The sequence below is a fragment of the Pavona decussata genome, unplaced genomic scaffold, assembly GCF_977016875.1.
Source record: "Pavona decussata unplaced genomic scaffold, jaPavDecu1.1 SCAFFOLD_25, whole genome shotgun sequence".
Taxonomy (NCBI): Eukaryota; Metazoa; Cnidaria; class Anthozoa; order Scleractinia; family Agariciidae; genus Pavona; species Pavona decussata.
The window spans coordinates 1149976-1174985 of NW_028145448.1; the positions used below are offsets into that span (position 1 = coordinate 1149976).

The 25010-nt window shown below is 40.3% G+C and overlaps 4 protein-coding genes and 1 pseudogene across 6 annotated transcripts; 3 read left to right on the forward strand and 2 right to left on the reverse strand.

Annotated features, from left to right (window-relative positions):
- Positions 1 to 5: 5 nt before the first annotated feature.
- On the reverse strand, positions 6 to 4033 carry LOC146485687 (uncharacterized). Its single transcript, XM_085103061.1, has 5 exons — positions 3727 to 4033; positions 3448 to 3607; positions 2649 to 2820; positions 1110 to 1161; positions 6 to 672 (listed from the first exon to the last, which is right to left on the reverse strand). The coding sequence occupies exons 1-5, from the start codon at positions 3854 to 3856 to the stop codon at positions 629 to 631; spliced, it is 558 nt and encodes a 185-aa protein (XP_084959187.1). The 5' UTR covers positions 3857 to 4033; the 3' UTR covers positions 6 to 628.
- A 557-nt stretch (positions 4034 to 4590) lies between these two features.
- Positions 4591 to 9312, forward strand: LOC146485688 (tauropine dehydrogenase-like). Its single transcript, XM_085103039.1, has 4 exons — positions 4591 to 4707; positions 6094 to 6657; positions 7266 to 7571; positions 8452 to 9312. The coding sequence occupies exons 2-4, from the start codon at positions 6133 to 6135 to the stop codon at positions 8830 to 8832; spliced, it is 1212 nt and encodes a 403-aa protein (XP_084959165.1). The 5' UTR covers positions 4591 to 4707; positions 6094 to 6132; the 3' UTR covers positions 8833 to 9312.
- LOC146485689 (tauropine dehydrogenase-like) lies at positions 4663 to 24630 on the forward strand. 2 transcript variants are annotated; one of them, XM_085103038.1, is made up of 4 exons: positions 4663 to 4707; positions 21286 to 21849; positions 22750 to 23055; positions 23942 to 24630. In XM_085103038.1, exons 2-4 carry the CDS (start codon positions 21325 to 21327, stop codon positions 24320 to 24322), a joined length of 1212 nt encoding a protein of 403 aa, XP_084959164.1. In that variant the 5' UTR covers positions 4663 to 4707; positions 21286 to 21324; the 3' UTR covers positions 24323 to 24630. The 2 variants fall into 2 exon arrangements, with proteins under 2 accessions (XP_084959164.1, XP_084959163.1); XM_085103037.1 differs by lacking the exon at positions 4663 to 4707 and adding an exon at positions 18995 to 19145.
- On the forward strand, positions 12308 to 15884 carry LOC146485690 (uncharacterized; annotated as a pseudogene). Its single transcript, XR_014863334.1, has 10 exons — positions 12308 to 12497; positions 13344 to 13455; positions 13714 to 13787; positions 14026 to 14138; positions 14244 to 14344; positions 14449 to 14541; positions 14673 to 14773; positions 15039 to 15191; positions 15372 to 15491; positions 15651 to 15884. The product of XR_014863334.1 is annotated as an uncharacterized LOC146485690 (transcript).
- Positions 16769 to 18360, reverse strand: LOC146485691 (uncharacterized). Its single transcript, XM_085103064.1, has 2 exons — positions 17922 to 18360; positions 16769 to 17294 (listed from the first exon to the last, which is right to left on the reverse strand). Exons 1-2 carry the CDS (start codon positions 18118 to 18120, stop codon positions 16993 to 16995), a joined length of 501 nt encoding a protein of 166 aa, XP_084959190.1. The 5' UTR covers positions 18121 to 18360; the 3' UTR covers positions 16769 to 16992.
- Positions 24631 to 25010: the final 380 nt, after the last annotated feature.

The window sequence follows — 25010 nt, forward strand, 5'->3', positions numbered from 1 at the left end:
CGTGATTATAATTAACAAAAGATGTGAATTTTATTAAATGTACATATTAATAAATTTGTAACAATCGTATCTTTAAACATAATTTTAAGGTTTGATGGCTATCACCAATACAAAATTACGAAAGTCACATTTGTGTGTTGAGCTGATTTAGTGATAGTCGTGTTTCCTCTAATTTTTTTTCTGTTGAAAGGAACATCGCCGTAATGAATTTACAAAACCAGCAACAACAACAACAACAACAACAACAGTTTTTCGAATTTTAGCCCTTTATGAGGATTTGTTTGATCTCGAAAGGCACACAGTCAGCAACAAAAACGTTTCGTTAGAAACCAAAATTGCTATGACAAACTGGAGAGCGACAGTTCACGAGAGTCCCCGCAACCTCTCACTTTCTTAGTTTGAGCTGTGGCTCTATTAAATGTGATGAAGGCTGGGGCAGAGCTCTCCTTTGTCACCGGGGCCAAGTCTAAATCCTATCAAATTGATAAATGGTTTGATCAAACAACAATTTTTCAAGTACTAGTTCTTCGTTTTCTAATCTTGCAACTATCACGGCTTACATCTCTCTTCTAGAGTCAAGCAGTGAATCGTTGAACGGAAAGTAATTAACCTTGTCGGACTCTCTGTGTTATCTTGAGTACCAGCGGTGAAATCGTCTTGGTTGATCTTCAGCTTCGGGTTATGAAAAAAAGAAAAGGAAAAGATCGGTTGTTAGTGAGCATAAAACAAGCACAAATGCAATCTTTGTTACTACAAAACTCAGTTGTTGTTGTTTTTTTAACTTTGTTGGGAGAAGTAAAAGTAGTTCGTTCCGCTCGAATGCGAACTAGACTCGCCTAAGGAAAACTCGGAGCAAGAGCGCGCGAGAATCGCCCGCCACGCAGCTCATAGCACGTGTCGGTTGTCCATGCGGTACGTGGGCGATTGTCACGCGCGCTGGTGTGTATATATCGCCCTCCCGTGATCGCGCGTGACTGAGGATGTACTAAAAGCATACCCCTGCACTCAGATTCGGATTATGTTTTTATTCTTAGCTGTGGCAAAAAAAGCTCCACAATCATCAAACGAATTTTCATGTCGCGAGATGTGATTTAACCTTTTTGGCTTACCTTTAGCGACGTTTTCTCCTGCTGATGTCGATGCATTCCAGATCCACTTAATCTGTAAACAAAATTGTTGTTATTGAGAGAGGTGCTATGACTGTCATAAAGGTAAAACAAGTGTTTGGTTATGAGCTTTGCAAACGTGGGGAACGAACGAGTAACAGAGTCAACGAAGTCAAGACATACGATTATGGCTAAGAGCGGGAAAAGAAGCAATCATGGGAAGTTGGGAAGGGTGAGAAACAAGTACAAGCCGTACAAAGAACAGGAGTGGACCCATGTGGAGTACGGCGTCTGAATCAGAGCCAACCTCGTTCCCAGGGTCTCTCTCCCTGGGTCGTGAAGAGGAGAGACCCTGGGAACGAGGTTGAATCAAAGCCGGTACACAGCCGTTCCTGCCGGCTGAGTTGATCGCACGTTCTGAATTGATTCAGTCGCCGTACTTCATACATACACTTAATTAATTCTCGAATTTACAGACTAGCATGACTGCTAATTTCTTCAAGCTACCTAATGTTGAGCTACCTAGTGATACAAAATGAATAAAATACAATTGGTAAAGATTTATGCAATATTATTATAAGACAAAATTAGCCGGTTCATTCATTGAATTCGATTCGGCTCATGTGAAGTACGGAGGCATGGAGACAGCGTGGTCCAATGGTTTGGGCGCCGCGGTCCCGGGTTCAAGCCCCGCTCTGACCGCTAGCTGGAGTTGTTTCTCGCTAGCCCCAACTTCAACTCCTTGGCCGCGCTTGTAAATAGCCAGCTGTTCTGCCTCCTGCCAGCTGGGATTTTTAACCATGTTATTTTCAATTTAAATTATTTCTTTCTGAAGTCTAATGCTCGGTCCCACTAGCAATTGCGCTATGAACACCAGTCATGTCCAATACTCACCACTTGTTCGGGTCGTGAAAGTGCCCTTACGACTCGTACGAGTCGTAAGGGTTTGGTTTGTTAAAATATTTTCCCTTAGTTTACGTGTAGACCCACGTTTAAAGAACGAGGTATACATGCATTATTTTTTGGGGTTGAGTTTGGTACACGTGAAGGTAACTATTGTCCCCCAATGTTATTCACTTGTGAACGCACCTTAAATAACGAAGTATACTTGTATTATTTTTTTCGCGCTGTTTGGTGAATGTGACGATTTTTATCCCAATGTCTGGAATTTGTCATATTTTCTACAACTGTAATATTACTCCATCATCATGATTGGCTTTCATATGTTTGACTAACTTGCATACATTTGTCAATTTGACAAATTTTGGCCAACTTTTTTCACATTTTCCAGAATCATCTAATCCACCAATATGGCAGGCTTCCATGTGTTAAGCTTAATCGTAAACTTTCACGACCCGAACAAGTGGTGAGTATTGGACAACCCTCATGAACACTGCCGAGGGTAAGTAAAGATTATTTACATATTCACATTTACATTTTCTGACGACGTCTAAACCAGGCGTAACGAACATTAGCACATGACTGCTTCTGACTACAGCGTAAGTAATCCGGCCACATGCCCTAGACGGCCTATAAACATACCCCATCAGGATAATTATAGGAGTTAACCATGGCTGGTTGAGGGTTGTTTTTCCGGTGGCGGGAGTAAGGAACCACAAATGGCGCGGTGAATGGCTTCATCTGTTGGAAGTGCTGTTGATAAGTGCTTGAACCAAATTTGTACTTGATCGGAGCATAGTTGGCGGTAGAAACCCTGAATTAAGAGAGGAAATTGCACAATCAAGGACTTCATGGTATAGTATAGGTTGTGAGTTCTGTGAGGATATCCTGTGTTATATGCACCAAATAGATCACACATTTTCCGAGTACTCGAACAGAGGTGATGATTTCATGACAAAGGGAGTTTGTTCTTCAGTTGCGTAGAAACTGATTTTTTAAACTGGTCAATTGCAGTCATTTACAGAATCTAAGTGTAGACTAGGAATAAAATGAAAGTCAAAAGGACTACTACAAGGACTGATCAAACAGCGTGAAAAGGCTTGAGTATACGATATTTCGACTGGCCAATACCAGTCTTCATCAGGTATTAGGATTCATAGAATATATGTTGTAAAATGATAAGCGGAAGTCGGCATATGATATGACGTGGTATGATGTGGCCGGGCACAATTATGAATCAAGCTGTAAACCCTTTGAAAGAAGCAAAATTCTACAGATATCGACTTAGATGTTATACATTTATCGGCTAAAGGCGAACATTTTTTATTATGAATTGGAAAAATGATGCCCTTTCCACGCGTGACTGTGAGCTTCCTACATCGTTTCCATGACAACCACCTCAGACTCGAACGGCGAAGTTCTAAATAATTGAATGTTTCACCTGTTTGGCAGAGGTGGAGGCATGTATCTTCCTTCGAAATCAGCGTTATATTTCGTATTGTACATGTGGCTGAAAGAATAAGGCTTGAATGCCGGCTCATACAGCGCGGAGAGTGATGTTAGTCGCAGACCAGGTCTATCGAGCGGTGTTCCTTGTGCTTCTGTCAGACGGAATAATAAACAAATAAAATTAAAGTCATTGACTGATCTCGCTTCAGAAGTAGTTCCTTAAAGCTCATAAACAGAAGAGTCGCTTTTATGCTTTCATCGCTGTACTTACTGGACGAAGGTCGTGCTTGTCGGCTTTGGCGAGTTGCGGAATGCGATGTTGTCTCCGGACGCTGCTCATTTGTGGTCGGAGGACGCCAAGATTGTCTCGAAGGTGGATGTTGTTCGGAAGTTTCTTTCATGATGAAGAATCCCTTCTTATAGCTTACTTCATTTCGCTAAAGGTCTTTCAGATATATCCAGGAGTACAATGAAAACAATCTGAAGTTCTCCCCGATCTCCTCGACTACGAATGAATGCTCCGTTGAAATCTACACAAAACAAATGCTATGCATATGCGTGACTGAAGCCTATTGATTATCAGCTGTCACGCAACACTAAACATTTGTGCCGGCTGTAGTGAGGAAAAAGTACCTACCACCCGCAGTGGAACACCGATTTTTCAAACCTGCTAGAGAAACTGAATTTGGTTCGAAAATCGGGAATTCCAAAAATCAGAGGTAAAAATCTGACCAAAGCAAATCTAAAGAGAGAAAACTTTTGGTTCGGAGAATCGGGAGTTCTAAAAAAATGGACGGTTCGAATAATCGAGATTCCACTAGGCTGTATCAAAAAGAAAAAAAAATTGGCAGCCCCATAAAGAGACTTTCAGGAAATGGAACCACTGTGCTGCGGTAGACCAGTGATGTCTGCGTCGTAACGCATCTTCAGCAGATCTTGAACAGAAATTCTCAAACTGCTAATGTAAGGCAGATACTGTTGTTGACATTTTGTTATTTACAATTCAATTTCTCGAGATGAGAATACTGATTAAAAGGCAGATGGCATAAAGAACTTTCAATGGCAAATTGAGTCAATTTTGCGTTAACATTCTTATTTATGAGTATGACCACGAAAATAAATCTATATTAAAATTCATGAAAGTTATTCCACTCGATATCAATATTGACATTAGATAGTTTGGCGTGACATATTGACACATCAGTGTCTCTTGAAGGTGAACCGAAGCACGCTTGAGTTGAAAGTTCCCAAGGTAAGAATTATCATTATTGTAAGCTCCATTTTCTTTTATATCTCTCGTAGAATTGAAGGGTAAAACAAACTTTAAGAATCCAACAATATGGCCGGAACAAGTTAGTATTCAAATTCCAATTTTCATCCTAAGCCTTGATCAGCTGGCGTGCATAAATTTAATTTTCTGCGACATGCAAAATCGCACGAGCCAAACAAGAAGCAAAAGAAGTTCATCTGATCCGCTGTTTTAGAGGTACGCTTTAGTACGAATTGTAACAGTTAAGAAGTTTAAATAATGAGCTTTTTACTTCCAACAGAACGCACCGATTTGTTGAAAAAGAAAATGAAGAAAATTTTGGCGATGGTCTTGTTTTTAAACGTCTGCTCCGCGTCGGACTATGCAAAATAGTTCACATTGATTTGAATTTTTTCCGCTTAGCTTTTACCGAACCGTTTCTGTTAACCGAAGTTTGTTTTCATCATATTGATGGTGTTAAAATCCATTTTCGCTGGAACAGATTTTTTCAAGTCAAAGTTGGGTTGACTGTCCGTAAGTGACACCCTTTCGATTCCTTTTGCCATCCGGACCTGACCCAGTCGAGTTCATCTTTACGTGCATTGTATTTCGCATATCAGACCGGACCTGACCCAGTCGAGTTCGACTTTGCGTGCATTTCACATATCCCACAAGTAGACCATGGCAAAGATAGGTGGCTTTTCACAAGCTGTTTCAAAACAGAGGCCAGGATAGTTTTGAAACTCGACTCTGAGATTTAATTATAGCATTAGTCATGTCACGCACGAAAGTGACATGGCTGATCGGACTGCTATGTCATTTTTCCATTCCTTTGTTTTTACTCTGGACTTTTTGTACAGTTTTTGTGAATGTAATTGCATTCTCTGTTAAAAGAAAAAAAACACCAGAAATATGTTACGGGAACGTTGCTGGCACGACTTAGTATCTACGTTTAAGAATCATGTCATAGAGTGACAGGACAGCTGGGAGGAGCACGGGTTCGCTTTCCACAGCAGCGGCCTCCCATGCCATGCCATGCCATGCAGCGAATACCCACCACGGTCGCCGCCCGCCATTATGAATTTTGCGAGCACCCTGCCCCAAAAGGCAAGTACTTGGCTATAGAGTGTTTTCACATGACGCCACGGCGGCCATGTTGGTGTCCCAAAACAAAGAAATGGCGGCCATGTTGGTGTCCCAAACTAAACCTCGGGGAATTGAACTCTACTTTTATGCAAATACTTTCTTTTGTTTAAGTAAACCAATATGGCCGCTAGTCACGTGAATGAAAACACTCTATTGTCAAACATGACAAACATGGTGGCGCTGCTTAACGTAAATTATCTCGTGAAATATCGCGAATAAAACGCCCCAATCTTCTATTAACAGGGCCAGTGAAAAGCATAAAACAGACGCAGAAACAGCATCATGAGTACAGAGAGTAATATCAAACTGCTGATTTGTGGCAGTGGCAATGGCGCTCACGCCTTTGCGGGAATCGCTTCGTCACATCCGGGAACTGAAGTCCGAGTGCTCAGCTTGTATCAAGACGAGGCTGAACGTTGGAGTAAAACTATGGAGACAGCTGACCTAGAAATCACGTGTCACCGGCGTGATCAGGAGCCACACGTGATCAAATCTAAGCCATCTCTGATTACTAAAAACCCAGAAGAAGCTGCGCGTGGTGTTGACGTCATAGCATTCGTGTTACCAGCGTTTGCTCATCAAGTGTTCTTGGAGGTACTGAAACCGTATATTGAACCTGGTGTAATAATTGTTGGGCTGCCTGGAGCTTCCGGACTGGAGTTTCAGGTGCGCGGAATCCTGGGAGAAAAAGCCAACAAGTGCACTGTGATGAATTTTGAGTCGCTACCCTGGGCGTGCCGGCTCGGCGAGTTTGGAAGGAAATGCGATGTACTTGGCACCAAGGATACGTTAGTTGGAGCAATGCAGGTGAAGTGCGCATGCTTTATTGACCAAATTGATGTTTGTTGACATTTTTATCACTTTGATTTATTGATCGGTGAGAATTGAATGACAAAAGTTGGAGGTGCTTCATTTTTTTCATCCCTAGTCAAACAAATATAGGTACATCCAAACGATATAATAAGGCGAAAAGCTGAGTTTACCACTCGTTGACACTGTGATAAACAACCACTTCTACCATGGCCAAAGAGATGGTCATACTGCTTAAGAACATTCGATTTTGTTTTACCCGAAATCAAAAGCTTGTATTCGGCCAAGGTGCTTTAATCTAATTCGTTAACGACAAACTTAGGGATCGGGAATTCCTTTGCAAGCCGGAAAAATACAATGAAAAAAAGTGGTTTACGTTCTGGGAAAAAAAGGGAGATACACACACACGCACACACAAAAAAACAACAACAACAACATTGCTTGTGACTATTGGACAGAAGTCGTTTATCCTAGCATAGCAACTTTATTGACTGATAAATACCGTGGGTCGATTTAGGTCTCATTGTACTCGGATTGTACTTGATTTCTTTTTCCTCGACTGTTCATCTATCCCTAAGTCTTATTGTTTTCTTTTCGTTTGTTAGATTGGATCTGGTGCAGCACCAAAGAAGGACCCAGTGGTCTCCTTACAGTACCTCCTGGGAGAGTTCCCTCGCTTGACAGTGTCCGGTCACCTTATTGCAATCTCATTAATGAACCCTAACGCCTGCGGCCATCCATCTATCATGTATGGCCAGTGGGAGGGGTGGGACGGGAATCCAGTGGAGCAAGTCCCGATGTTCTACACTGGAGTCAGTGAGGAAACTGGCGAGCTATACACAAGAATGTCGGACGAATGTGTGCAGTTGGGCAAAGTGATCTCGGAAAAAACAGGAGCCGATATGTCTCAGGTTGGTACACTTTTCTTTGGTTTTCGACCTTCAGATTTAAGCCGCGCCGGTAACCACTACATGGACGCGCCTCCACAAAGCGGTCAAATAAACTTGACTTCCACTGATCAAGGGCTAAGCCCGAAAAGTCTGGAACTTTTTCAATTTTTTGGCACGTCTTCACCATTTACTCAATTTATTTCTATGACTTCAGTAGTTTTCATTTGAATGGTGCCACTTAAAAGGTATTTAAAAGGAAGGATCACTTTAGATGGTTCGGAATTTCGTCAAGCATTAAAGTGTTTAGAGAATGATGGAGAATCGGGGTGACAGGGTGGAAAATATAAAGTTTTCTATGAAATTTGATGGCAAAAAGTCAATTCAAAACCTTAAAGTTAGAAAACTGTGCATTCGAAAATTGACTTTTTTCCAAAGAACCAAAAGACAGAATTAATTTCGAGATCGTAGCCGTTCGTTTGAATTTTATTCTCAAACTTGTTTATCTTGGTCTCAAAAATAATTGTATTTAGTTTGTTTGAGCTAATTTGTAAAGTTAGGAATGGCTAAAGTTAAAAAATGCACATCCAAGCAAGAGAAAATGAAGGGCCCTTCATTTCCTCTTGATTCGAGCTACAGAAATTTTGATTTTTAATTCACTTACAGGCCTTTATACTTTTCACTCACCTTGTTAATTACTGATTCTGATTACCCATTTGCTCGAAATCCGACTAACGCAAATCCAAGGTTTTCAAATCTTCTCCCTCGTTGAAAATGTCTCTGGAGCTAAGGATAAAGAAAAGTCAAAGTTAAGACTGAGTTAAACTGGGTCCTTAAACTCTATTGGATCGATGGACACGGCATAAATTCATTTTAGTCCCTTTCCTTCATGTTTGCCTCACAGGTTGTCCCCATGTTGGAGTGGGACTTACGCTGCTACCCTAATGACATAGCAGACAAGACAAACATGTACACTGCCCTGCGCACGAACGCTGCTTATCAAGGCCTCAAACATCCCATGAAAGAGACTAACGATGGCAAGTTCGTCCCAGACTTCCAGCATCGCTATCTCACGGAAGACATTCCATACGGGCTTGCTGTCATACGGGGTATCGCGGAAATCGCAGGGGTGAAAACGCCGAACATCGACAAGGTGTTGTTGTGGGCTCAGGAGCGCGTTGGAAAAAAGTACCTAGAGGAGGGCCAACTAAAGGGCGCCGGGGTCGTTTCTACGCGAGCCCCTCAACGTTATGGTCTCTTTACACTGAAAGATGTGATGGGTTGACGTTTGAAAATCACGTGGACACTCATCAAAAACGCAGTTAGACTGAGTAGAGCAAAGAGGAAAAAACTCGTTGCTTGTTTGTCACTTAGTAAACTGATCTTTATGTTTTAGTGCTATGATGACTATTTCTCTTTTCTCATTGCTTAACTAATTTAATTAAGAATTGGTTCATGCTTAGCGTGCGTATATCGAGTTATGGATGCACGCGGCAAGTTTGGAGAGCACGAGAGAAGCGTAATAGTTGCTCTCCAAACTTTCCAAGTGCATCCATAACTCGATACACGCACAGCTAAAAGCATGAACTAATTCTTTTATAGTATAGTGAAAATAAAGTAAATGATTCCTGGAAAACAGATTTTGTTCCTGGTTAATTACAAAACTCTCTAAATGTGCTGTACAAAAACACAAAGGTTAAAGTGGTTTCTCATATCGGTTTAATCTTAGCGTTTCATTAAACTTCGACAAGCTCTTATAAATATACATTTTTATGGTGTTGTCTCTCTGTAAAAAGCTTTTTAAAGCATACGGCGCGCATGCTTCAGTCTCTTTTATATACAGAGGCATTTACTTCACCGTTGTACAACGGCGAGATCTCAGTCTCTTTTATCTACGGAGGCATTTACCTCGCCGTTTAGCAACGGCGAGATTTCAGTCTCTTTTATATACAGAGGCATTCACTTCGCCGTTGTACAACAGCGAGATTTCTTTTCTCTATATATAAAGAGGAATCAGTTCACTTCGGCGAGGTTTCGTTCTGTGATATAAAGTTGTTTAATTTACATTACAAGCAGACCACCCTCTGTTTGTGTGGTGTAATTGTCCACTAAAATTTCAACCGATCGTGTCGCGTGACTAGAAAGTCTAAGTTCCAAACAGCAATTACACCACACAGAGGGTGGTCTGCCAGTGTTTATATATTAGCCAACGTAAGCACAGACGTTTTTGAGCCACAGACGGCAACCAGAAATTGAATTTTTTTCCTTTTTGGAGCGTTTTCACTTCATAGCGTTTGTAACATCAAGCCACAGTCATCAGCAAGAGCCTTTCCTGTCCGTGGTAAGGAGCAAAACCACGCCAACTAAAGGAAACATTCGACTTCCGGTTGCTGTCCGTGGCTCACGAACGTCCGTGCTTAAACACGAAGACGCGCTATAAAAGGGAAAGCTCCGCCCCCTCATTCGGCTCGAATTTTCTAATTTTTCAAAATGGCGTCCAACGGTCACAGCAAAGGGAAGACAGGGCTCACGGAAAACGTACCTTAGAAATTGTTTGATGCTGAATAAATGACAAAAAACCGAGATTCTGGAATTATTTCTTTGTATCAGTCTTTTTTTGCTTTCTTTACCTTCTAAAATATCATTTAGCCTTCAAAAACTCGATCTGTCGGCGAACCGACCGTTTCTGGTTGTGGGTTTTCAAAATTCGCGCCGCTCGATATCGCTCTTACCCCTGCCCCCGTGTTCTCCTCGGTTTTCTGAGCCTTCTGTCTGCACCAAGTTAAGCTAGCGGATTTATAAAGAAATATAGGCGCAATGTGTAAAATAATCGCTGACAATATTGCCAAAACACGAATCATTTCGTAATTGAGGCGTTGTTGGGCAAGGAATGCCCCAAATTTTGCCATAATCCGGCATTATTTGTCGCCTTCACTGCTCAACAACGCTTTCTGCTGTTCGATCGTAATTTCTTTTGAATATTGCTTATGATGGCAGAGGGAAATGCTTCATCTGCACCGAGGAAGAGGCGTTCAACTGGGGATCGCGGTGTCCAGTTTTCCTTCAACGTCGAGTTACCCCGCGAACAGGAAAATAGGCTTCTTGCTATCAAGGATAGAATCAAAATGGCAAAAAGTGCCTTGAATCTTACGAAGGCGACATCAAATACTCAGAATGCTGATTTGATAGAAGCTCTTCCCCTTGCGTTTGAAGAAAAATTGCAAAGGAAGAGTGTAGCATCCTTGAGTACGGTGTATGACATTTGCAGACTGCAGACTGCAGAACGCAGACTGCAGATTGCAGACTGCAGACCGCAGACTGCAGACCGCAGACTGCAGACTGCAGACTGCAGACCTCAGACTGCAGACCGCAGACTGCAGACCGCAGACTGCAGACTGCAGACTGCAGACTGTAAATTGTTTTCACCAGTTGTAATTTGCGTACAGGGCACAACAGGCTCCTAAGCTAGATTACGTATATGATTAGTATGAGGACCGGAGTTTATCCATAAAACATCAAAACTTGCTAAAAATGACGTTTTTTACATGTCTTTCTGAGGTATGTATATTAAATGGTAGTTTACTTGAATTTTCAACGTTTTATGAATCTTACGATTAATTCCCATATAAATCCTTATTTCGAGGTTGCTTTTGTGACTGTGGGGATCCTGTGGCACCCTTATTCCCAGGCTTCTAAGAAAATAAAATAAAACATGGCGATGGTATGGCTCGTTTAATTTCTCTTTTTCCCATCGGGAACCTAAGCTATTGTTTTCTGAAGGAAGCATACTAAGTAAGGAAAAGACATTCCTAGTTTTGAGAAAAAAAGAAGAAGAAGCAATACTTCAGGAAATGAGTAAAAACTTTCACATCGAAGAAAGATGTTTTTGCGCGACAGCCATGGACAGTCAGGGACTGGTCATAAAGTACCGGGGGGGGTGGGCTGGAAAAATTCATTTTTACGAAGGCTAGTTTTGTGTGACCCACCCTCATATTTTTGCAGAATAATGCATGGCCCACCCATATTTTTCAGGTAAAAAATGAAATGACCCACCCCTAGTAAATAAAGGTAAGACTATACATAAAACTAGACAAATTAGAGGACAAGTATGATAGAGGAAGGAGCACACATGCACTTATTAGTCACTATGGTATTTTATAAGGTGATAACATAAGGCATTGGCAATGATATAATGTACAACGCACCTCAGTTTGAGTAACAGTCAGTCGGAGTCTCCAGAAAATATCCTTACCCCACCCATGGAGGGAATTCAAGATTCTGGAGGGGATGGTGGTAAGAGAAAGAACAAAATTACAGAGATTGTATGAAAGAAACTTGGAAGTTCCTGGCGGTAGGGCGTCCTTTTATAAATTCCCTCTGTGATGGGGGATGGATATTTTCTGAAACTACACAATTATAATTTGTGCTTTTACTGTTAATACATTTCACAGTTTTACTGGCAAAAGGCACCATTTGATGCAAAACATGTGCAAAAATATTATGTGCCCCACCCCTTTAATGATGCATGGTTTTTGCTAGCCCACCCCTTTTTACATGCATGAAAACAGTGACCCACCCCCCCTTTTTTTCCAGCCCACCCCCCCCTGTACTTTATGACCAGTCCCTCACCGCTCCCTGTTTAGTCACAAATTACGCAAACTGAAATTCTACTTTGGTTTTATTTACAAAATTTAGGTTTACGCGACAAGTCGGCTGAAATTTATTTCCGGCCTCGCTCAATTTGTGACTAAACAGGGAGCGGTGACTGTCGCGCAAAAACATCTTTGCGAGGTAGGGAGAGGCGACATTTCGCTCGAGATGGAGCGTAAATCTGTGACGTCTGCGCCAAGGTAACTGGCCGCAGCTGTTGCGAAAAACTTCACCGAGCAAAACTGCGAAAAGGGAGCTAAAATGCTGGCTCAAAATTGTTTCTTCTTGGGATTCTGACAGGTAAGTGTGTTCCAAAATTATCCAGCTTTCGTTTGATACGAATTTGGTTGCAAAGAGGCGAAAAAGTTGAACGTTCAAAGCTATTTTGCTGCGTGTGTTCAAATTGTTTCGCAGAAAAGTTGCCTCCCTTGTCGATATTTATATACTAGTAAAGTCAGTAGAGCTCAGATGCAGATCAGCTCGCGCACAACTCAGTACACGACATTAGTGCTGTCGCGTAAATTTTATGCAAATGAGCACTACAGAAAACCACAAGAAACGAACAATGTAAGTCAATAATTTATTAATTTATTTCTTTTTCACAACTTTTTCCTGTGGTGAAAGGAAAATTAATGAAACAACTGATTTTGACATCTCTGATGTTGTTGTTGTTGTTGATGATGATGATGATGATGATGATGATAATGATGATGACAACAATGTATTTCTTTAAAATGATCCATGGGACTTTGTCATCTGGCTTGACAGAGACACAGTGTTCAAGTCTCTGTCAAGCAGCAAATATTGGTTCAGAGGGTGAAAAAACCTTTGACACAGGCTAGCCACATTCAGTTGGTTGTAGTTATTAGAATAGTAGTTATATAGTTGTCCTTCTCTTGAGTAAACAGCATTTTTTCATGTGTGATTGTATTTCCCTGGTTTCCAAAATAAAGATTTTTACAGTCAATTGAACACATATTTGAACTAAGCAAATTATCGTTAGTTTGAAAGTTTTCATTAGCAAATTCACTTTCCAGCATAGTTGTGGAATGCCCCTATTTTTTGTTTATAGAAATGACATTAAATAACTTATGTGCTGTTGTCACACAAGTTCTCGTTTAATTATAATTTTTATATCTATAACAGTCTTGAAAAAGCTTCATTAGTCATGGCTGTAGTGAAGGGAGTCTGTACTGAATCGATGGTTGCTGCCCAAGATGAAGTAAAGAATAACCCTGGTTACATTGTCAATGGAGAGGTAGCAATATTTTGTCGTACTTTTTACTAAGAAAAGATGATTTATTCTGACTGATTGTTGTGTTACATTAATTACTTCTGAGTTTTCAGTTTGATGCTTATGTTGTTTCTTTGATCTTACACATGATTTGCCACTAGAAATTTTTAAGGTTAGCATTAAAAAAAATTGAATTGAATTATCCAGGCATACTGAGAGAAATTTACACACAGGTTTATGTGGAGTATTGGTCCTGATATCTGCAATTTTTTTTCCTTTCAGTGTGTCATAACAGATGCACGACATGATTCAAGCAGATCAGCAGCCCACACAACTGTGTCAGCTATCTCCTTTTCGTAAGTGGCATACTCTGACAACGGGCGTCTCCCTATTAGTGAGTTACTGTTTCTACAGAGAATTGTTGAAGTTGTAGTCAAGATTCTGGATAGCTTATGCAAAGAAAATCATTTGCTTTAGTACAACTTCTAAGATTCCTTGCAACCATGTCTCATAGAGTTTATGGCCCATTGTACATATCTCCACTTGTGTCGACATTGTGGTTTCTAATTCTTGTATTGATCAATTTTCTTATAGGACCAAGAAGGTGGTAGGATTTTTGAACTGGAGTAGGGCCAGTGAAGTTTTTGCAGTTAGCCGTGAGGTTCCCATGACAAAAGAACTGTTAACATTCCTTTCAGAGATGCAAGGTATAAAGATTTTTATTGTTTATCTGTCACAAAATGTAAGATAATGATTGGTTCAATGCATGGTGCAATGTCAGGCTTTGAAAAGTTCATATTTTTTTCTTATAGGTTTCCGAATTACCGAAGTAGCTCATGACCTGACTTTGTCTTGCAGCTAAAGGCATGGATCCTGTCTAAAGGAATGATCAACTCATTTGATTCATGGCATGGTAATGATTTCTTTGTTTCAAATCTTGTTATCATTTGCACTCACCTGTTTTCCAAGAAAACCCTTGTCTGTAGTGCTCCTCAACCAAATGTGTTGCATTGACAGGTGCAAAATCGGTAACTAAAGCAATTAAGAAAGTTGCTTCTGGACCACAGAGAGATGAAGGCAATAAGTGGTTTTTTGAATTGTCTGACAGAGGTGAGGTGAATAATAAAGTTTCTTATTCATTCTAAATTAAAGGCTTAAATTTTAGCAGCATTTTAAATTGTTGGGGAACAACTTGATGTTGAATTTAATTCCTAACGGAAATTATGTTATCATGTTATCAGTAAAATCTACAAGGACTAATGTGTACTATTGCATGAAGAACAGCCCACTCACTCAGGACAACTTCCGTGAAGACTTGCTAAATGTTGTTGACCATTATCAGGTACAGCTCATTAATAAATTTATATACAGTGGTTTTGCTAATGGTCATCATTAAGTTTTTGTTATTTTGTGACTTCTAACATAGCAATTCAAAAAAAAAAAAAAAAGGAAGAGCACGAGGGTCCCCTTGTTTCATCACAAAACAAATGACATCATCCTTGAACCACAACACATTTCATGCTATCCCTCTCAGACATTAAAAAAGGTACAGGTAAAAACCAAATCATTTTTAGTAATTATCTACACCTTTCTTTCTTTATCCTCAGGGAAACCATGGCAAATGCCATGCTGAGTCAAGGTGCAGGCAAGATAGGTATGTCATGAGCAAGAAAAAGGTGACTAAACCTGAAGCTGTGGCTGCCTACAAAAAAGCAATAACTGGAACAAGTATTTACCGACATGGTTCTGACTACATGCGGGTAACCACTCCTTGGTTGATTTCTCTCTTTTTTTCTACTGGTTAGTAATTAATATTTATATAATTATATAATAATTTAAATAATAATTATTATCAATATCATGGTTCACTTTCGGTAACCAAACTGTTGCAAGTGGGCATTTTATTTAAAATTAATTTCGTTTTCTTTCTCCCTTCTCAGTGCAGGGAAACATTTTGGATTGAGTCCTTTCACACAGCAATGCTGATCTATGTCTCTAAGAGGATTCATTATGGGGATGACACCTACAATATGCGAATCGAATTGGCTGTGCTTCATTGGGTAACAAACTTTATATTTTTGTTGTTAAATTTTCTATCAATAATTTCATCCTTACTCAGTACTGCAAGCATGTCATTTATTCAAAGTACCACACATGTATTAATTTTTTTGCTGAGATCCTTCATTCGCCCCTTTACTTACTTAGGGTTTTTCTTTCAGAATGAAAATGTGAACCGAGAGGTGTCGTCCTTGCAAATGTATCAGCATGCACGACATCCCAATCGGTTGGCAGAGACAAGAGTCCTGGTGGAGAAGACATTCAAGTTCAGAGCAACCATTTGGTCTCGTTTCTTCGGGCTAAATACTTGAATTTATTATACTTTCTAAATTTATTTACTCAGCTATTAATTAACCATATACGTAATAAGAAGATATTTTCAAAAAATTGCATTAAAATTATTACAGTTGAGAGGAAGAATTATGTAAATATATGTTGTTTGTACAGTGTGGTGCTGGCTAACACTTTTGATCATCAACATGTAAAAGTGCTATATAAATTTTAAATGTTTTTTTTTTTTTTTTGTGGTTATGATAGTGTACCACATTTGGATGCCCAGTATAAGTTTGGTTGCAAACAAAGCAAACTTTGAAGTACTAGAAGTTCCATATACAAACCAGTTAGGTGATTCATTTAAAAATATAACAATTTGATTTTTTGTTGTTATTTTTTAATATATAAGTACCCAGGCTTTTTCAATGTCAATTTATAATCATAGTCTTGAAAACCACTATTTCAGGAAATCAGTAATAGTAATTTCCACAAACAACATGTAATAAGAAATGGAGAAATACCATACAATGGACAAATGTAATCAACATAAACAGAGTCGTAAGGGAGACCACTCACAGATCATATATGTACCGGTTTGATCTTACATGATTGTTCAACTGACACTGTGTTTGTGGGCTTGTACTGAACTATGCAAAATGGCGTGGTTGCACTTCCCTGCACGGGAAAGGGGGGGGGGGGGGGGGTGCGTGCTACAATATAAAAGTGACAGGTGATTGTAAAAAGTTTTGAAAAGAACCCCCTAAAAAATAGAGAATTCTTTTTTGTGGGCGGGGGTCTGAGCAATTTTGTACCCCTAAAAGGTTCCAAATCAGTTGACTGACTTGTAGTTTTTTTCAGCTCAATGCTATATAAGGTACCACCACACCTCTGATGGAAGTTGTGTTAGATTTTATTACCCTAAGGGGTACTGCACTACGAATTTTAACCCCTAGAAGGTGCAATGATAGGCCCCCTGCCACTTTCATATGGGAGCCCCCCCCCCCCCCCCCCCCCAGGTGCACTTGTGGGTTTTCAAGCATGCCTGTTGGAACGTTATGTTTGGTAGGGTATGTAACTTTATGGAGTTTGGTGCGTTTTGTCAAGACTAGTTCAGTGAAAAATGTAAGATCGACGATAAAGGTACATATAGAGCCTATAAAAAGGGGATGTTTCTTGAGCCTATTTTTCAGTTTCATTTGCTCACATTACTCCCGTTTATGCCCCATATAACTAATAAGGGATACCAGGAGGGTTAGGAAACCTTGACCTAACATCTTTTACTACACATTTAGGCATCCTCTCTCGCACGGCGTCCACATGATCACCCAACTCGAGTTTCCTTGGCAAATAAACTGGGTCCTTCCATAGACCACACTGCTTCAATGCAGACCAGTATGTCTTGTAGTCCTTTCGTCTCCGTACGTGATTCTGCACGTGGGCCGCACGAAATCCAAGGTGATCGCGGCTGTCTGTAGTAACGCATGGCGTTTGCCGACAGTAGTCGCACATCCTTACGTCTTGGCTTTCAAATTCTGTCAGAGAAGGAAATCAAAGAAAATCTCAGAAGACAAAGACAATTGAGACGTCCCTCTGTTATACCGACACAAACGTTCTTCCCGCCAAAATAATAGTGTTTTCTTCTTCCCGCTGAATCTCAGGTTTGCTGGTATGAAAGAAAAGCCCACAGATCTATTGGGAAACAAATATGGATTTTCACTCAAAAAAGGTTTGCTATATGGAGTTAGTTGGGAAAGAAGGGTATCATTTTGGACCGAAATTTCTTGCTTGTACTACCCGAATACTGCGAGTCACGCAATAAGTTTATTTGGACCAGGCATGGAAGCGGTCTTGATGTTGCCGTAATCCGCCGACTGGTGTGATTGACTGAAATTCTTTGGCAAATCTTGTGTATTACTTAGAATCTAGACGTTTTGTCACAATTACTTGATTTGTTATTTTGTCAAGATCGTTATTACGAACGTAGAGGATTTGCGACACTCGTTGTTTATTCGAGCATAAATAAAAATGGCGCTTCATTTGCATGTCAATAGCGTAATATAATGAGCAGATTAGAGCGCTTGTATTCACATTGTATTCAAATTAGATGTAGCGAGAAGGTCATTGAAGTAAAAATATTGTTCCAAATGATTAAACCTTACCGTTTGACGAAACCGGAGTATCATCTAAGAGTATTTGCGGCGGAACATCTGCAGACAGCGGTTGTACTTGTTGACCCGGCTCTTGTCTTCCCGCTCTCTCGACATTTCTTCGGCGCTTTGTAGCCACAATTTCCCCCTCACACTGGTTCAGGAATGCCTTTAGCATTTCAACATCACCCTTCTTAACTTTTATGGTCATCTGTATTCAGTATTATTAGAGGACACAAAAAGGTTTTACTAGAACCGGTTGCGCGACGGTAAGCGTATTATCTCGAAATTCAAAATTAGCGCCATAAACCTTCAGAAATTTTCCATGTGTTCCAAAGATACAAACCTCAACATAATCTTCCATCGTGACTAACAATGTCGGCGATAGTAAAAACGAAAATTCAAACTTCTGCAAATAAAGCACAACAGACAGATTGCTTGAAAGCTGACTTTTATTTCAGGAGTATTCTACTATTGTATAGAGGTCTGTATGCGACGACGGTTGATTGACAAATGATTCGAAGGTACCGCTCCTTTTATAGCGCGTCTTTTAAGCTCCCTATTGCGAGGTTGGCGAATTTTTACTCGTTCTGTATATTGAAACAATCGTATAATATTATGTGTTTGTCTGATCACCGAGATTCCACTGTAGCATAAGATGCATTAGTTTTTAGTAGCATCTTTTAGCATTTTTATTCATTGTAAATTTTTAATTTTTAATTTTCGAGGTCCTTTTTGTAAACCACTTTTTAGTGAAAAAGTTTCCTCATTAAAGATTGTCATTATTATTATTATTATTATTAGCAACAACAACAACAAAAATTGGCAGCCCTATAAAGAGACTTTCAGGATCGACATGGAACCACTGGTTTGCGGTAGATCAGTGATGTCTGCGTCGCAACGCATCTTCAGCAGATCTTGAACAGAAATTCTTAATGACTAATAAAAGGCAGCAGATACTGTTTTGACATTTTTTCAACAATTAAATTTCTCGAGATGAGAATAATTTGAATAAAAGACAGATGGCACAAAAAAACTTGAAATGGTATCCTGAGTCAGTTTTGCTTTAACATTTACACCCATGACCACGAAAGTAAATCTATATTAAAATTCATGAAAAGAATTTGACTCGATATAAATATTGAAATTATATAGCTTGGCGTGATCGCGTGACACATCAGTGGCTTCTTGACCGTGAACCGAGGCACGTTTGAGTTGAGGGCTCCCAAGGCCAAGGTAAGAATTTGCATCATAGTAGGATCCATTTTCTCTCATATCTCTGATAGCTGATGTGAAGGGTGAAACAAACTTTTAGGATCCAACAAATTGACCCGAACAAGTTAGTATTCAAATCCGAAGCCTTGATCAGGTGGCGAGCATAAATTTAATTTCCAGCGACGTGCAAAATCGCACGAGCCGTAGGAGAGTCAAAGGATTTGTAGAAGTCCACTGTCCGCTGTTTTAGACGAACGATTTAGTACAAATTGTAACAGTTTAGGATTTTAAATACTGAGCTTTATACTTCTAAACAGAGCACAAAGTTTTGTTGAAAAAAATTAAGACAAGTGGCGATGGTCTCGTAAACGCCTTCCCGATGTCGGACTATGCAAAATAGTTCACATTGATTTGAATTTTATCCGCTTAGCTTTTACCGACGCCTTTCCGTTAACTGAAGCCGAGTTGTTTTCAGTAGACCCTTTAAATGGCAAATTAAAGTTAGGTGACTTTTCACAAGCTGTTTCAAAACAGACGCCAGGATAGTTTTAAAACTCGACTCTGAGGCGACCGAGATTTAATCATAGCATTCGTCATGTCACGCACGAAAGTGACATGACATCGGGCTCCAACGACATTTTTCCATTTCTTAGTTTTGATTCTGGACTTTTTGTAAGTTTTTGTGAATGTACAGTCGAACCCCGTTAATACGGACATTGAAGAGACCATGGATAGTGTCCGTATTAAGCGGGTTGTGTAAATTAAGTAAAAAAATACACAAGACATTTTATTGGAGCAAAATATTAAAAGATATAAAACAAAACATTCACATCAACAAACTGAACGTCTATAACGTATAAAGTAGCCATTTTCTGTAGCTTAGTCCATAAGAAGGCAAAAAATTAAGTCGCTTATTGATACAGTGTTCATTACCCATTATTGTATGGGTGGAATAGTACGAAGATACGGAACAGCTCTGTCACGGCCGTCCTTCTGATGTCACGCGCGATGAAAATTCGGAAATTGAAACCGTTCTATTGTCAAAAGAATGCACGACATCGTGCTAAGGAATTGTGAAGAGATATGTTTTTAGGTAATTTTTCCTTAAACTGAGGTGAAAATTCTGTAGGCCTCCCGTATTGAATTTTAGAATTTGGTGACGTCACGTGAAAACCAAGAATAGCATGTTTTATGTCCCTTCACAAAAGATAAAGCTCATCAAAGAGAAATTTGACGAAAGAATGTCCGTATTAACGAGCTTAACTTCCTATGAAAATTAGTTGATGGGGGAAGAAAAATATGCCCTTTGTCCGTATTAACGGGTGTCCGTATTAAGCCGGTTGAATTTAAAAAGAATGTATGGGCCAGGGACAAAGAGAGCTGTCTGTAATGACGGGGTGTCCGTATTAAGCGGGTGTCCGTAAAGCAGGGTTCGACTGTAATTGCAGGAACGGGAACGTTGCTGGCTCGACTTAAGGACGGTGCCTATTAATGGTGAAGTATTTTTGCACGGTTTATCACTATGCGGGAAAAGCAGATCTTGGTAGCGGCTATTGAAATCCAAAAATAAAAATTGGGAAGAAAATCGGGGGTAACCACGCATTTTTTAGAGATAACTAAGCCACAATTGTTCTAAAAAGCAGCAAAATACAAAGCAATGTATGGCGCTTTTTTCCAAATTGAAGCTTTATTATCTCTGAAAAATGCATGGTTACCCCCAATTTTCTTTTTGGATACCAAAATCACTTGCTAAGTTCTGCTTTCTCCGCATAGTTTTAAAGCGCGCAAAAATATCCCTGTAATAGTAGGCACCACCGAATAGGAAACCCGAGTGTCTCCAAATGCGCAGAACGTATGCGCAGTAACAATAGTAGGCACCGTCCTTAATATCGACGTTTTGAGAATCATGTCAGATAGTGACAACTGGGAGGAGCGCGGGCTCACTTTCCAGAACAGCTGCCTACCGCGAAAACCCATACTATATTTATTCAAGTGGCCAAGGATTACAACCTCGGTCGCCGCCCGCCATTTTGAAGTTTGCAAGCACCCTGGGGACTACGTTACGGGCATTTCGCCGGAAAACATGGTGGCGCTGCTTAAAGTAAATTTTCTCGTCAAATATCGATATCACGAGTGAAATGTCCCATCTTTCTTTTAACAGGGCCAGTGAAAAGCATAATACAGACGCAGGAACAGCACCATGAGTACAGAGAGTAATATCAAACTGCTGATTTGTGGCAGTGGCAATGGTGCTCACGCCTTTGCGGGAATCGCTTCATCACATCCGGGAACTGAAGTCCGAGTGCTCAGCTTGTATCAAGACGAGGCTGAACGTTGGAGTAAAACTATGGAGACAGCTGACCTGGAAATCACGTGTCACCGGCGTGATCAAGAGCCACACGTGATCAAATCTAAGCCATCTCTGATTACCAAGAACCCAGAAGAAGCTGTGTGTGGTGTTGACGTCATAGCATTCGTGTTACCAGCGTTTGCTCATCAAGTGTTTCTGGAGACACTCAAACCGTATATTGAGCCTGGTGTGATAATTGTTGGGCTGCCTGGAGCATCCGGGCTGGAGTTCCAGGTGCGCGGAATCCTGGAAGAAAAAGCCAGCAAGTGCACTATAATGAACTTTGAGTCGTTACCCTGGGCGTGCCGGCTCGACGAGTTTGGAAGGAAATGTAATGTACTTGGCACCAAGGATACGTTAGTTGGAGCGATGCAGGTGGAGTGCTTTACTGACCAAATTGATGTTTATTGACATTTTTATCACTTTGATTTAATGATCGACGAGAAATGAAGGGCGAAAGTTGGGGGTGCAGGTTTATTTTTTCCATCCCTAGTAAAACAAATATGTAATATATCAAACACGAGGAAGAGTGTTTCATCAGATATCTAAACACTGAGAAGTAAGTTGAAAAAACCAGGCGCAGCCGAGTTTTTTTAAGCGACTTCGAGGTGTTTGGATATCTGATGAAACACACTTTCGACTGTTTGATATGGCTTCTCAAATGATCAATAAATCTTGGAGAAATTCAAAGCTAAAGTTGGCAAAATGTTATGGTATCACATATCCAAAGCACGGTCACGGTAGTGATTTTCTTTGTTTTCTCTTGATTAAAAATAAATGAGTTTGAGAAAGTTATTTCCAAACGAGATCAAAACGAGAAGTTGAGGGTACCACTCATTGCCTCTTGACACTGTGATAAACAAACTCTTCTACCATGGCCAAAAGGATGGCCATATACCGTTTAAAAAACTTCCATTTTGTTTCACCATAAATCAAAAGTTTCTATTCGGCCAAGATGCTTTAATCCAATTCGTTAACGACAGACCAAGAGATCGGCATTTCCTTTGTAAGGCCGAAAAAAAAATACAGTGAAAAGAAGTGATCTACGTTCTTAAAAAACCACACACAAACATGCACACAAAACAACAACAACGTCGCTTGTAACTAGTGGACAGAAGTCTTTTAATTATCCAGACATAGCAACTTTATTGATCGATGACAACCGTGGGTCGATTTAGTTCTCATTGTACTCGGACTGCACTTGTACTCGATTTATAACGTTTCCTAGACTGCTCGGCTATTCCTTAATCGTATTGTTTTCTTTTCCTTTGTTAGGTTGGATCTGGTGCAGCACCAAAGAAGGACCCAGTTGCTTCGTTACAATACCTCCTAGGAGAGTTCCCTCGCCTCACGGTTACCGGTCACCTTATTGCAATCTCCGTAATGAACCCTAACGCCTGTGCCCATCCATCTATCATGTATGGCCAGTGGGAGGGGTGGGACGGGAATCCAGTGGAACAAGTCCCAATGTTCTACACTGGACTCAGTGAGGAGACTGGCGAGCTTTTTACAAGAATGTCGGACGAATGTGTGCAGCTAGGCAAAGTGATCTCGGAAAAAACAGGAGCAGATATTTCTCAGGTTGGTAACCACTGCATTGCCGCGCCTCCACAAAGCAGTCAAATAAACTTGACCTCCACTGTTCAAGGGCTAAGCCCGAAACGTCTGGAACTTTTTCAATTTTTTGCCACTTCTCCACTATTTCCTCAATTTTTATGACTTTAGTAGTTTTCATATGAATGGTGTCACTTTCGGGTTTCATTCACAGATTTAAAAGGTAGGACCACGTTAGATGGTTCAGAATTTTGGACAAGCATTTAACTGTTAAGAGAATGATGGAGAATCGGGGCGACAGAGTGGAACTGAATATAAAGGTTTCTATGAAAACTGATGCCGACCAAAAAAATCAATTTTCGAATGCAGACATTTCTAACTTTCTCCTTTCCTAAACTAACAAATGAGTCCAACGAAGAAAAGTTTAAGAAGGAATAAATTTCGAGATCGTAACCGTTCCTTCACACTTCCCCCACAACTGAATAAAATGAAAGGTATAGGAAATATATAAAAACAGTTTATATTGGTCTCAAAAGTAATTGTATTCAGTTTTTTTGAGCTCATATGTTAAGTCTGGAATAGAGAAAGTTGAAAAATGCGCATCCGATCGAGCAGGAGAAAATGAGGAGCCCCTCATTTTCTCTTGATTCGAGCTATAGATTTTTTGGTTTTCAATTCACTTGCAAGATGTTATATTTTTCACGCACCTTGTTGTTCTGATTACCCAGTTGCCCGAAAGCCGATTAACGAACGTTAACCAAGGTTTTCTTCTCACTCGATGAAAATGTCTATCAAAGGATAAAAAGTCAAAGTTAAGCCTAGGTTAAACTGTGTCCTTAATTAAAGTCTGTTGGATTGATGGACGCGGCATAAATTCATTCATACGTCCTTTCCCTTCATGTTTACTTCACAGGTTGTCCCAGTATTGGAGTTTATGTTACGCTGCTACCCTACTGAAATAGCAGACAAGACAAACGTGTACACTGTCCTGCGCACTAGCGCTGCTCATCAAGGCCTCAAACATCCCATGAAAGAGACTAACGATGGCAAGTTCGTCCCAGACTTCCAGCATCGCTATCTCACGGAAGACATTCCATACGGACTTGCTGTCATACGGGGTATCGCGGAAATCGCAGGGGTGAAAACGCCGAACATCGATAAGGTGTTGTTGTGGGCTCAGGAGCGCGTTGGAAAGAAGTACCTAGAGGAGGGCCAACTAAAGGGCGCCGATGTCGCTTCTACGCGAGCCCCTCAACGATATGGTCTCTTTACACTGAAAGATGTGATTGGTTGACCAGTTTGAAAATCACGTGGACACTCATATCAAAAATGCAGTTAGAGTAGAGCCAAGAGGAAAAAACTCGTTGCTTGTTTGCCACTTAGTAGACTAATCTTTATGTTTTTGTAGTAGTATCATGACTATTTCTCTTTCCTCATTGCTTAGCTAATCATGAACTAGTTCACACATACAATTAATAGTAGCTTATCCTGTTTGTTTTGATCTTTTGGTTACGGTTGCGTTTCTAAGGATTTGTATGGAAACAGAACGCACGTGCAAGCGAATGTTTTACTCATTAAACCTAATGTTTTGTGACGTTCGCATTTTCGTCGTTGTCATGATTATAAGGCAGTCTCTATTAAGAAAACAACATAAAAATGTCATAAAAATGCTTGCAAGTGGTAACCATATCCTGCGTTTCATTGTAGCCTGTTTTTGGGGAGCGCCGAGAAAAGATAGTCCACGAGGTTCACTCCCTGCAGCCCGAACGCCTGCCACAAGCTTTTTTTAGTTTAAGTTGTATGCAGTAGACAACCTGTGTTCCAGTTATCTTCACCCACAATTTACATACTTAGGGGTACCAGCAACACCTAAAGGTGAACAAATTAAATAGTCTCGATCGCGTCTTTTCGCCAAGACGTAAAATGTCCCACGATACCATGTGCACTGAACGCGTTCGACCAAAGAGAGAGGCCTTGAGAGG